Below are 12464 nucleotides of genomic sequence, written 5' to 3' on the forward strand. Positions count from 1 at the left end.
TTGGGGCAGGCATGGAGAATTGCCCCCTGCACCTGAGAGAGGAGGCTCCTTCTGATTGGAATCTCCCAAGGAGCACTGTCCAGAAAGGACACCAGTAACGGGTGGAATCTTTCATAGCAGTACCCTGTCTAGGACCCCCATGAGCAGAGCTAACAGGGAAAGCATACAGATGGAGCATTTGCTATGTTGAAAAGAGAAAGCCGCAGGGCACAGTGGCTCAATTCCTCAGAGGCAAATATAGCCACTTCCGTCTGGAACCAGGAACCAAGAAACCTGCTTTCAGATCATGCACTCTGGATTGTAAATCGCTCTGTGAGAGAAATCTGGTTTCTACCTAGGGCCAGATCTGGTGCACCAACCTGAACAGAGGGCGCAAACACAGCCCTAATGATTGATGAAAGCAAATTAGCCCCTGAATATCAGGAGAAAGGGAACTCTAGAAACACAGCTCTTATCTTCAGGCAATCTGTGTGCCATGAGAGACAGGACTGTCGGACATTATAGCAAATAAATAACTTTCTGCCAATACAAAGACCATCAAAGCACTCCCCTTTGTAGTTATACTATATATATAAAACTCCATTGTAGTTATCAGGTTGATGTTCCCATCATCTGAAGTCTGTCCCTCCTGGTAGAAAGCATCATATCCAGAGACCATCTCCAGCTGTAATCATTACTATACAGTCCAGTCCAGGCAAAATCTAAGTAGCTGCTTTATTCACTTTAAACCTGAGGAGCTGCCCAGGATCTGCACAGGATCATCATGCACCCTCCATCAGTACCACTTTGTTAATGAGAAAAGGACTTGGACTGACACACAGATACTGCAGAGAGAAATACACTGACCTGACTGCCATTGATAACATGGAAGAAATGAACACACTCCTTAACACAGAAAATAGTATCTACTCAGGTTTAGCCTAGATTGGAATGCATGATGATCTGAACAGCTGGAAATGGTCTCTGGCCAAGTCTGTGTGACACTCTATGCAGTAATGCTGATCTTTTGTCCAAGGCATTGGCTGGTTTATCCACGTGTAATTTTCTGTTCCATTCTTTCCTTAATAAATAAATGTGCTCAATAACACCTAAACCAAACATTACACAGTTTATTCCCATAAATTGATGAAATATTCTCACCATCATAGCAAATTAAATGTAAATATGCTATACAGTGTCTATAAAAGCATGTTCCATCAGATCTAATATAAATATACAGCTCTTCTCCATTGTAGTTGATGGAATAGTTGATGCTACTATCCTCTGAAGACTTTCTCTCACTCCTGGAGTCCAATCCAGGCTAACCTGAGTAGCTGCCATTTACTGTGCTTACTATTTTTTTTTTTAAAGCTTTCCAACTGCCAGATGACACACAGGTGTGCATTCCCTTCTCTCACTTTTCCCAACTCATCAGGGACGTTTCAGAATACCCTGCACCTGCTTCAGCTTCACAGTGGTCAGACTCGGCTACCGACTACGCCGTTAAATTTTGGACATTAGCAACACAGAGCTGGTGGAATGACACGACACTGTCTTCAGAGAGGTACTAAATCTGCTTCTACCAGTGGAGATGGTGTGCAAGGAAGAAGATCAGAGTACATCATGCTAGGCATCTAGCTAGCCAACCTCTGGTGCAATCAACACACCAGCCTCCAATCTCAGCCATTTCTCCATTGTGGCTGTAGGAGCAGAGCCTATACAGCTCTGCAGGACCTGGGTCTCCACAGTGGAGCACCAGTGCCATTTGTGCCGGCAACTGTGCTTCTACTGCAGCCAATACGGATACAGTCCCAGCACCTGCCTCGAGAAACCCATACTATTTCACCTGGAGGAACGAGTACTTGAACTAGAACTAGCATGCCGGAGACAACCTCACCTGCCATACCAACCTGGTCAGATGGTGTGTCTTACCACCAAAAACTGTACGCTCAAATTACCATGCTGGAAACTCAGCCCAGGTATACAGGGCCCATCAATGTATTATGGCAAAGTAACCCCGTCACCTATTGGTTGCACCCCAGTTTAAAATATCTCCATCATTCCACATTTCGCTCCTCAAGCTGGATCACCCCACACCCAACACTGAGAACCCCCGAGAACGAACCCCTGCCCCCACTTGATGTCGAAGATTCCCCGGCCCACCTTATGTGCACTATTCTAGACTCCCGTAGGAGAAAAGGCAACCTACAATATTTAGGCGACTGGAAATAATAAACCATCTGTTTACCTTTGGGATACTTATTTAACCACACAAATGTGGGACACACTAATTCTAATGTCGAATACCATCTAGGATGTATAAGAGGCGAGTTGGGACACAGCAACTGAAAGACTGAAAGACATAGAATTAAAGTGTCATTATAAAATGATGGCTATCTAGTTTTTCAGGTTGTAGGGTAATTATCTCCACAACACCACAAGCATTGAACCAGGAACTATTCTGGATATGTAAATGAAAAATCTTATCTTTTTTTCTTGGGTTTATTGTCTTGTTCAGATATTTAAAAAAAAAAAAAAGTAAAAAAAAAATCAGCTTCAGAGCCTGATCTTTACGACTGCAATCTTCCATTCTTCATCTTTTCTATTATATCGGGTCTGGAAAGAACTCTAAATGGTTCTCTACACCCAAGTAGTTGCACTACCCAGAAGTACAGAATGCTGCACTGTTTAAAATGAAACTGGTAAATTTAACCTTATTCCAGTACAACGGTGGAATGATCTTCATACTAACAAATGTAGGGCATCAGTATTGTCAGATACCAGATTCATTCCAGTTCATTGTACCCAATAAGCTTGAAATAATCCTCTGTAATTGTACAATGTGCAAGGCCCTTAACCCTCAATTGCTTGTATAAATGAGATAAATGTAAGTTGCTCTGGATATGGGCATCTTCTAAATGACGTAAATGTAAATATTTCTAAAGTATGGTGGAAAGCCATCTTAATTCAAAAGATAAAATCAGAGAGGAGCTGTGTAAATGCAAAAGCAAAAAATGTATTCTCTGCAGAGAGACATCTGTCACATGTACATTCAGGGATGAGCACGGAGAGAGGCACTTCCCCTTTCTGTGCTCTCTTTTTATACAGTGTTTTCTCATGTACATTCTTGAGTTCTGACACCCCTGCATAGTAACGGAGGCAAAAACACATTAACAAACTCAACCAGTTTCTTATCTGTCGAAGGACCTGGGCCAAGGTCAGAACATAGCTGCAGAAGAAAGACACCAGTTAGAACATTATGTTCAAAACAAGATAAGTAACATAAATGCAAATTCCGCATCTTAATACTGGGTTATAAGCAGTAAAGCTCTTTAGTGTGAATACATGTCTGTATCGGTAAAAAAGTATAAAAGATTCATTTTTCCATTACAATTGACAAAAGAGTCACAGACATATAATGGCACATTAGTAAAGGCTTCTATTTAAATATTTTACTTCATGCTGTTTGCTCCTTTCTGCCTTCAATGCTAAATAAAGATTCTATAGAAAAGCATGGGAAGGGCTTAGGAATATTTAAAAAAACTGGTTATTGAATGTACCAAGATTTAGAGAGGAGGTGCAACAGCTAACAGCCTGATGTAAAACCAACAACCTGCCTCTGAACGTCGACAAGACTAAAAAGCCCATCTAGAAAGCCCATCTCCCTCCACCCATCTTGACCGTGCTCTACAGATGGACCATCGAGAGGGTCCTGAGCAGCTGCACCACTGCCTGGTTTGGGAATTGCACAGTTTTGGATCGCAAGACCCTGCAGCGGAGAGCTAAAATGAATATAGGAGTCTCTCTCCCCTCTATCACGGACATTTACATCACATGCTGCATCCGCAAAGCCAACAGAGCTAAAATGAACAGAGGAGTCTCTCTCCCCTCTATCACGGACATTTACATCACATGCTGCATCCGCAAAGCCAACAGCTTTGTGGATGACCCCACACACCCCTCACATAGGGATGCCACAATACTCAATATAATACTGAACCGTTCGGTACGACCTCCACAGTTCAATACGCATACTGTATGCGAATCGCGGTTTTCCAATGAAATAATTTCCATGCGTTTTATTACTCTCTGAACTGCCTGGTTGTGTTTGCATGTACGTCTACACACTGAGACAGATAAACGCCTCCCGGCGAGTAAATATCCAATCAGTGAGTGCTAAAGTTAGGGGTGCTTAACCATGCTTGTGTGGCAGGAGGGGCAGTTCCCCCTGTGGTTAATTGTTTGGCGTTTTAGCCAATCGGTGGCGCTCGGTAGCATATAAAAAACGGAAGCATGCGTGCCACCTTGGATACGTCATTTGTACTAGACGGTGCGTCGTTAACACGCTGTTGTCGAAGGAACCGTATGTGGATTCCGGTGTCGGTAAGATGAAAACAATGCTTGTTTCGTACAAGTATATATTTTCAGTTAAAAGACGTGCATCATTAATATCGTGATTAATGTATGTTCTAGGGACTGTGATTTCCGAGTGTGCTTTCACTTTCGATTGCTATTGCCGGCCTTATCCTTCGTTTACGGGGTCGTTGTCATTATTGTACGAACCGGATGTGGACATCAGAGCATGTATGGGATGTATGTGGGTAAATGCTTAACAGCTTGCAGCTAGCTGAGTCATGTATTTCCAAAGCACGGGCGTATATTAGAACCCTGTGGATTTCCTTTTTTTATGTTTTAGTCATGAGAGATGCAGCCACCGGGTTGGGATTTTCCTGTTTTAATCCCCTACGGAAAGCTTCCTTTTCAAGTATTCGACTATTGGTATGTAAGTTTTAATATGGTTGTATACTCTGGATTGGGTGGTCTAAATCCATGAGGTAATATTAATGGTCTCCTTTCCTATAGGTTTCCCAGGAAGGCCGTAATTTTACTCTAGTCCACTCTGGTCGGCCGTGCGGTTCTGTTTCCAATATGGGGATTCAGCTAACCGTTTAGTTTATTTTTGTATATTTTTTTCTGTATTTTTAATTCTGTTTTGGGTTTGATTGAACACTTGTTTTCAAACCATTTTGTTTATTTTTCTTTTGCATTTTTTTTGTTCGGCTTGTTGTGGATGAGGCCCTGCGATGGACTGGCGACCTGTCCAGGGTGTACCCCTGCCTTTCGCTCTGTGTGCTGGGATAGGCTCCAGCAGACCCCCGTGACCCTAGGAGTCCTAGGAATAAGCGGGTATAGACAATGAATGAATGAATGTATGTTGTGGATGATTTGAGCGGGTTTATAGATGTTGTGTTGTATTTGTTGTACATTTGGTTAGCTGAGTCTGATCGACCAAGCTAAAGGTTACTTCATTGCTCTGTCCGTTGACGTGTATCTTCTTTGTCTTAGCAGGGCCTGGGAACTTGGGGTAGAGGACTAGTCCATCCTTGGTGGTGGTGTTTTTCTCACCGTGTGTTGTGATTATCTTCACGTGATGTGGGGACATTTAGGCTTTTGTTGTTGTTTATGATGCCGATGAAACAAAAACGTTAAAGAGAAAAATGACTGTGGAAGCACTGTTACACACGAGTTACCTACTCAAATGGAAATACTTCCAACATGACTGCACATCTACGGCGACTTTACTGTCATCATGGATGAAAGGAAAGAATGGAGATGCGAGTTGGTTGATTCAGTAAATTAGGTCAGGCTTATCATATTTCCATGAACACTCTGTGTAGTATGAAAACGAGTTGACTTTAAACTGCACATTTTCTCTCAGCAATGTATGACAAGCAGACTCTGGATACTAGTTTAATTTTAGACTCGATATGATCATAACTCAATCGTTTTCATATCCGAGGACAGATGAGGTGAATAGTTAGGGAATGTATCCATGAATGGATAGATGGAGGACAATGTTTATATTTTTTTTTGTTTGTGCAATTGTGTGCCAATCTTGCATCCTGTGTACCAAATAATTAGTGTATCAATGTTTGGATTACAGATGGTTACTTCCTACCCTGCTATAATACAGTGTTGGAGGCATAAAAATGATCTATTTTAGGTATTTGTGATGCGCAAAAAATTAGCACCAGGACTGTAAATATTTTAATTTGTTCGTTAACTAAGAGTGGTTGTTTGCATGAGAGACATTCATTAAAGTAATGATCAACATGTTCATATAATTTATAAAAATTATAAAATTATTTTTGCTAAAATAGTGATTCAACACACACAGTTCATAAAAGCTTTTGGTGGATGTCTCTGACACAGGTCACATGTTTGTGATACGTTATGGCAGGGACTGTTCAAGTCTGAAGGATTTTTGGATTTTGAACTGAGTGCATGAACATTTTGTTCTGCTTGATCAAAAACAGTCAGAATCAAATATGTGACATGTATATTAGCTAGCATCAACTTATCGGCCATTTTCAAATCTGAGATAAAATTAGTCTGAACCCTGTTGATTTTCAGTGTGAGACATTTTTACAGTTTTCTGAGAATTTTAGTGGTTGAAGATGAGACATTTTAATTTTAGATGCTTATGTACCATCACCTGGGGCATCTCAGAGAGCAGGAACAGGTTCGAACCAGTTACTTTGAAGATGTGTGTGGAAAAAAATAAACTTTTTTTTTTTTCTTTTTTACAAATGTATTGCTCGTAGTAAGCTAGGTAAAAGCAAAATACAAATTCTTAAAGCCCTGAGTGTCTACATTCAAATGAGTGTAGTGTGACATGAGAAAGACGGCGACTGTTGAAAATGTAAACAAGAAAAACAGGAAGAAATTGAATTTTTGGCCTCTGATGAAAACAGAGATAAAGAATTCATCTATGCTGGTGGAATCCGATTAAAGCTGGGTATGCTATGCAGTGCAGTACTCTGAGGAAGGGTAGTGGACAAGTAGGTAGTGTTGAGAGTTGAACATACGATGCATTGTTTCAAGGAGGTAGTAGTTTTTTCTTATGGATTTGTTTTAATAGTGAAATTCTTTTGTTTCTAGAAATTGTTGCCTTATTATCACAAGCAAAAGTAATGGATATCAGGTGTTGTCTTTTTTTACAGGCAATGTTGATGGTTATTTTAAATGTTTTTTAGTACAATATATTAAGACTGTGTTTTGCCTTACATGGATTACTGTTTGTTGTTTAATTTTCCTGGTACTTGTTTAATCTTGTGTTTAGAAATGTTTGGTGGCAGAGAATTTAGACCACGAAAAACTGAGCTGAACATAACTACATAACATGCTACATAACACCGACTTGTTTCTTTTCCTTTACATGACTTACTGTACATTTGACTTTATTCTTTGGTTTCTTTTAGGTTTTTTAAACCAGCAGTGGCCTCTGGGGTGTCCTCACTGTGTAGATGGCGGTGGTGGTGGTTGGGATCATGCTGTGGTTTGGTCACTTTATACTTTGGTTTCCTTTTCTGTAGGTTTGCAATGTGAATGCGGTGACGGAACTCTCCATCTCCTTGTCCTCACAATATAGCTAACCGGTGGCCATCTGCGGTTTTGTTTTTGTTAATTTATCATTTATTTTTATTTTCATAGACTGACAGCTTTTAATTAATTGTGACTTGGACTATAGGTGGTCCTATTTAGAACTTTATACATGTTGTGATAAATATCAGTGGATTTTATCCCGTATTTGGCACATCCTCAGCTACATATGACATTATTCTGCTTTTTTTATTCAATTTAGATTGAGTTAAGCGTTAATGCTGTAACTTGAGAACTAATAATCTGCTGGGATGGGGGGAAAAAAGTGTAATTTAATCAAGAAAAATGTATAAATGGGTGGGAAAACTTTTTTTTTTTTTTTTTTTTTTTTTTGGTCAAGGGCCTCACTTGGTTTTAATATTTGACACATGAGCCAGGCCTGTAGTAGATGGGAGGGTGAACTAATATAAATTACATGTGAAACCCATTATCTAAAAAGTAAACATCACTTTTCAATGGGAACAATGGTTTTGGTTACTGTTTTTGTCAGTGCATCGACAGTTTGCCGACATTTCTTTGGTTCATTCATGGTTAAAGTAAGGCTAAATGCAATAGCAAACTTGAAGAATAAATATCTGTGCAGAGATGATAGACTCTGCTTTAGCAAAGGTCGATAGTGTTTAGAGTGGACACTAGTGGAATCAACTGAAACGCAGGGTATTGCAGGAAAAAGGCAAAATGAATAGTCTATAGGACAATTTTGTAAATAATCGATGGGCCATATTAAACAGCTCAACAGGCCATCTGTGGCCCACCGGGCTGTAGTTTGACCACCATTAATGTATAAGCATATGGTTGAGTTTTCCGTATGATCTTAATTATACAGGGTGTCTAAAAATCCTCCACACATGGGAGAAATCAACTTTGTGGCAAAATGTCTTTCAAAATCTTAATATATAGATTTTCAGATAGCCTTTGTGAAAGGAATAATGTCTAGAAATGATTCTCATGGATGGATCGTGAAGCTGTGGAAAGGAGCCAAACTCTGGAAGAGATGTGGACGTTTAAAAAAGAAATGGCAGTCATTGTAGATGTTCAGTTACATTTTGCTAATAAGTATTAATTTCCTTTATGTATGGAGATTTTTGACACCTGTATAATCTTTATAAGGAGCTGGGGTTATGAGACCTTCTTCGTTTCACACAGGGCTGCACTGGACTTCTCAATAAAAATTTTATTGTATTATGAAACACATTTTCCTGTTTGAATAGCATTACTTCACCCAAAACAAAATGTCACACGTTCTTTGATTCAAAGTTTTTTTTTTTTTTTTTTTTTTTTTTATTAGATTGACCTTTTAATCAGCACAACCAAAACTACATGAACCCCAACACTAAAAACAATTAATAAATGAACAGCACATAGTATCCCTTAACGCTCATAGCAGTATTTTGCACAAGCAAGTACAGTGTTTCTTTTGGTCGTTTAAAATTAATTTTAAGACTACCATTCATAAGTATTATAAATGTAATTAACCAAATAAAATATTACACCAAAAAAATCATGCTCAATCGCAGATCAGTATGATTGTTATTAATAATAAGACATTTCAGGAGGCATTTCAAGGTTTGTACATATTTATGCAAATATCTTTGATCTGTTTAAGCTTATCTGCATTTTAGTATCTATATTCTTGTATTAATAGAACTCTACAGCATTCCCAACTGCTCTGGTAAAGAAAGATTGCTAAATGAATGAGTAAATAAAAGAAAAAAATCACTACAAAACCTGGAATTTGTTGAATTATTATATTTTGAATGTTAATCTAGTCTTTTTCCTTCATGGACCAAGCTTACGGATGTTTCTCACATTCACAGTGTAGTTGCTTGAAAGTCCCAGTCCACTCAATTCTTGCTGAAGCTAAAAGAAATGTGAAATATTTAAATAACTGCAGTAAATATTGTAAAGCACTTTAAGCCACATCTCATCCAATATAAATGTATAATCCTTTTATGTATACTCATTTTGGACAACAATATTTCTTTTGCTACATAAATTGACATATTGTCTACAAAAGAAACGCAGTGTAATAACATTTAATAATAAAAATTAAAATAAAAGAACATATTTAATGAGAGGTTTACGTACTTCCATCAGCACCAGCCTTTTAATCTGAGAGTTTAACAGATTTTCATTAGCTATGACTTTCATTCGCAATCCCATCATAGCACCTGAGATAAAAATGTTAATTACCAATTAACCAATGAAGAAAAATCAATTAGCATTGACACAGTTAAATAAGCATGCTAATGTAAAATAGGTTCACAGATATCTCTAATAATTTTATATAATCACATAAATAGTGCATTTGCTTACCTGGAGTGAATGCTGCCAGAGCACAAGGAAGACACATTTAGGATTAGCAAACATCTGGTAATCTTATTCCAGCTGCAAACATTGCTATTGCCAACTTTCATAATCATGTTTTGAAATATAGCTACCAGTAGAATGTATTCTTATATTGGATTATTATTTTTGTTTATTATTCTTTAAATTAATTACAAAAGGAGCTCAACTTACCAGTGTAACAGATGAAAGGGAAACTGGCAAAACAGTTTTCATCTGTCCATCGGCCAGAAGGATCCACAGCTGTACAGTGCTGATTTCCATATTGCCCAGATGAATACAAACCATTATCAGGTTCGGGTGATGGTTCTGGACTCTGTGGCCTCCAATATGTAAAGGTTGAGTTGCTTTGATCTGACCATAATCGGTTCCTATACAGACCTATCCATACCTCATAGCCCTTCATGATGCTCAGTATTTGTTGAAGTTCAGTCTCATTCCTCACACTGGCCAGGTCTGTGTAACTCACTCTGCAAAAGCTCTGAGCTTCTTCCCAAGTCGTTTGATTATAAATCATCACATATGTGTTGTTCATACCTAAGGTTGAGAATATTATAAAGAAACAGACAGTATTATAATTATTAACCATTATTGTCCATATCAGCTACAATAGCAGGTTAAAAAACTTAAACCAAATGTTTTCACTTTCTGTCAGAGCTTACCGTTATAGCAAACAAATGACTTTCTGTCAGTACAAGGCCTGTCATACCACTTCTCTCCATACCCCATGGAAACACACATCTCATTTCCATTGTAGTTATCAGGCTGATGGGGCCATCCTCTGAAGTCTCTCTCTCCCTCCTGGTAAAAAGCATCATCATCCAGAGACCATCTCCAGCTGTCCAAATCATCATGAAGTCCAATCCAGGCTAAACCTGAGTAGCTGCCATTTACTGTGTCAAGGAGTGTGTTCATTTCCTCCATGTTATCAATAGTAGCCAGGTCAGTGTAATTCTCTCTGCAGTATCTCTGGGCTTCAGTCCAGGTCTTATTCTCATCAACAAACCAATACTGATGAGAGGAGTTTGAGGACATTGCTAAAGAAGGTAACAAAAATGTTTGTGCCTTATTTTCAAAAGGTACATTTAAGGTGTTTTATTTTATTCATTATGTGTTGAAGAATATCTGTACTATCAATACTACTGCCACTATCAGCAAACAATGTACAGTTTATATTTAAAAATGTCTTAAACGAACAGAAATCTACTCACTGCTGTAACAGAGGAATGGAAAAGCTTGATCACAGTTTTCATCTGTCCATTTCCCATAATAATAATCATTATTAAATGACACAGCAGCACAAGATTTATTTTGGCTATAATTGTCCGGTTGTCCAGGTTTCCAGTTGCTAAAAGAAGAGTTGCTTTGGTCTGACCAAAGACTGGTTCTATACATGCCGATCCAAAAACCGTAAGTATAATAATAATAATTATAATAAGCATTATCATCAGTGGAATTAAAAAATAATGATCTGATTTTCTGGTTCTCAGTCTCGCTCCTCACACTGGTCAGGTCTGTGTAATGCTCTCTGCAGTATCTCTGAGCTTCAGTCCAGTTCATCTGCTGATAAACTGGAACATATTCATCACTGGCATTCACTCTGCCTGAAACAGATGAAAAAACAATTTGTGTAGTGTATTAAAGCTAGAATGTGTTTGTTCAAAGTTTCATTTCTTTAGCATATATAACTGCTGTGCTCACCATCAAAACAAATGAATGGATGTTTTGTAGAACAAGATTCCACCCACCAAACTGCATAATAAGTAAAATATACACATAAATTGTTTCCATTCCAGGTCCATGGTTTGCTTATATACCAGTTACTAAAGTTACTTTCTCCATTTTGGTAGAAAGAATTATTATCCAGAGACCATTTCCAGCTGTTCAGATCATCATACAGTCCAATCCAGGCTAAACCTGAGTAGCTGCCATTTACTGTATTAAGGAGTGAGTTCATTTCCTCCATGTTATTAATGGTAGCCAGGTCAGTGTAATTCTCTCTGCAGTATCTCTGTGCTTCTGTCCAGGTCTTATTCTCATTAACAAAGTGATACTGATGGAGGGTGCATGATGATCCAGTGCAGAATTCTTTAAAGGAAAAACACCATAATATAATTTTCTGCAGACAAACGACATATTATTTGCAAGTATTGATGTGAATAGACAAAATAAACAAAAAATGTTAAAGCGGCTGTTTTTAATAATTTTGGATATGCTTTAAAGACAGTGTATCAAAGGTTGAGAGATTTCATTCAAGTTAGATGTTTTAGAAATCCAAAAAAATAATTTTTCATTCCATTAATTTTGGAGATAATATACAAATATTTACATTCATGAAAATCATATGACTTGTCAGAACAGATGCATAACTGTAAATGGCTATGAATTTGCACAGATCAGTTCCTGAGGAAAGTATTGAAATGATTGAATTTTTGACAGTGGGTGGATGTAAGCTGTTTATTCACATGAAATTAAACCCTTATTTTTTTTTTAAACCACAAAAGTATATGCTGACCATCACACCTGTATGCCCTTAGGGAGCAACCCACTCCAAACTACCAGCATTAATATGGAGTTGACCCCATTTCCTGCTATAACAGTCTCCACTCTAAAAAGTATATTAAACTTTAGAACATGTCTGTGGGGATTTGTATCCATGCAGCTACAAGAACACAAGTGTGCCTATCAGCCAGTGA

The 12464-nt window shown here is 38.2% G+C and overlaps 1 protein-coding gene and 1 long non-coding RNA gene across 3 annotated transcripts in view; one reads left to right on the forward strand and one right to left on the reverse strand.

Moving 5' to 3' along the window:
* The window catches only part of LOC131369498 (C-type mannose receptor 2-like), a 28644-nt gene that overhangs the window by 11649 nt on the left and 4531 nt on the right, over nucleotides 1–12464 (reverse strand). The window contains exons 7-10 of the mRNA XM_058416185.1: nucleotides 11470–11856; nucleotides 10980–11372; nucleotides 10431–10805; nucleotides 9943–10305 (exon numbers count right to left, since the gene is read on the reverse strand). Of these exons, the coding sequence (XP_058272168.1) occupies nucleotides 9943–10305; nucleotides 10431–10805; nucleotides 10980–11372; nucleotides 11470–11856 (1518 nt within the window). The remainder of the gene's footprint in view (nucleotides 1–9942; nucleotides 10306–10430; nucleotides 10806–10979; nucleotides 11373–11469; nucleotides 11857–12464) is intronic.
* Nucleotides 4228–7677, forward strand: LOC131369499 (uncharacterized). 2 transcript variants are annotated; one of them, XR_009207272.1, is made up of 3 exons: nucleotides 4228–4362; nucleotides 4453–4758; nucleotides 4843–7677. It is a non-coding gene; the product is annotated as an uncharacterized LOC131369499 (long non-coding RNA). The 2 variants fall into 2 exon arrangements; XR_009207271.1 differs by lacking the exon at nucleotides 4228–4362 and having other exon boundaries at nucleotides 4369–4758.

Source organism: Hemibagrus wyckioides, linkage group LG18, assembly GCF_019097595.1.
Source record: "Hemibagrus wyckioides isolate EC202008001 linkage group LG18, SWU_Hwy_1.0, whole genome shotgun sequence".
Classification (NCBI taxonomy): Eukaryota; Metazoa; Chordata; class Actinopteri; order Siluriformes; family Bagridae; genus Hemibagrus; species Hemibagrus wyckioides.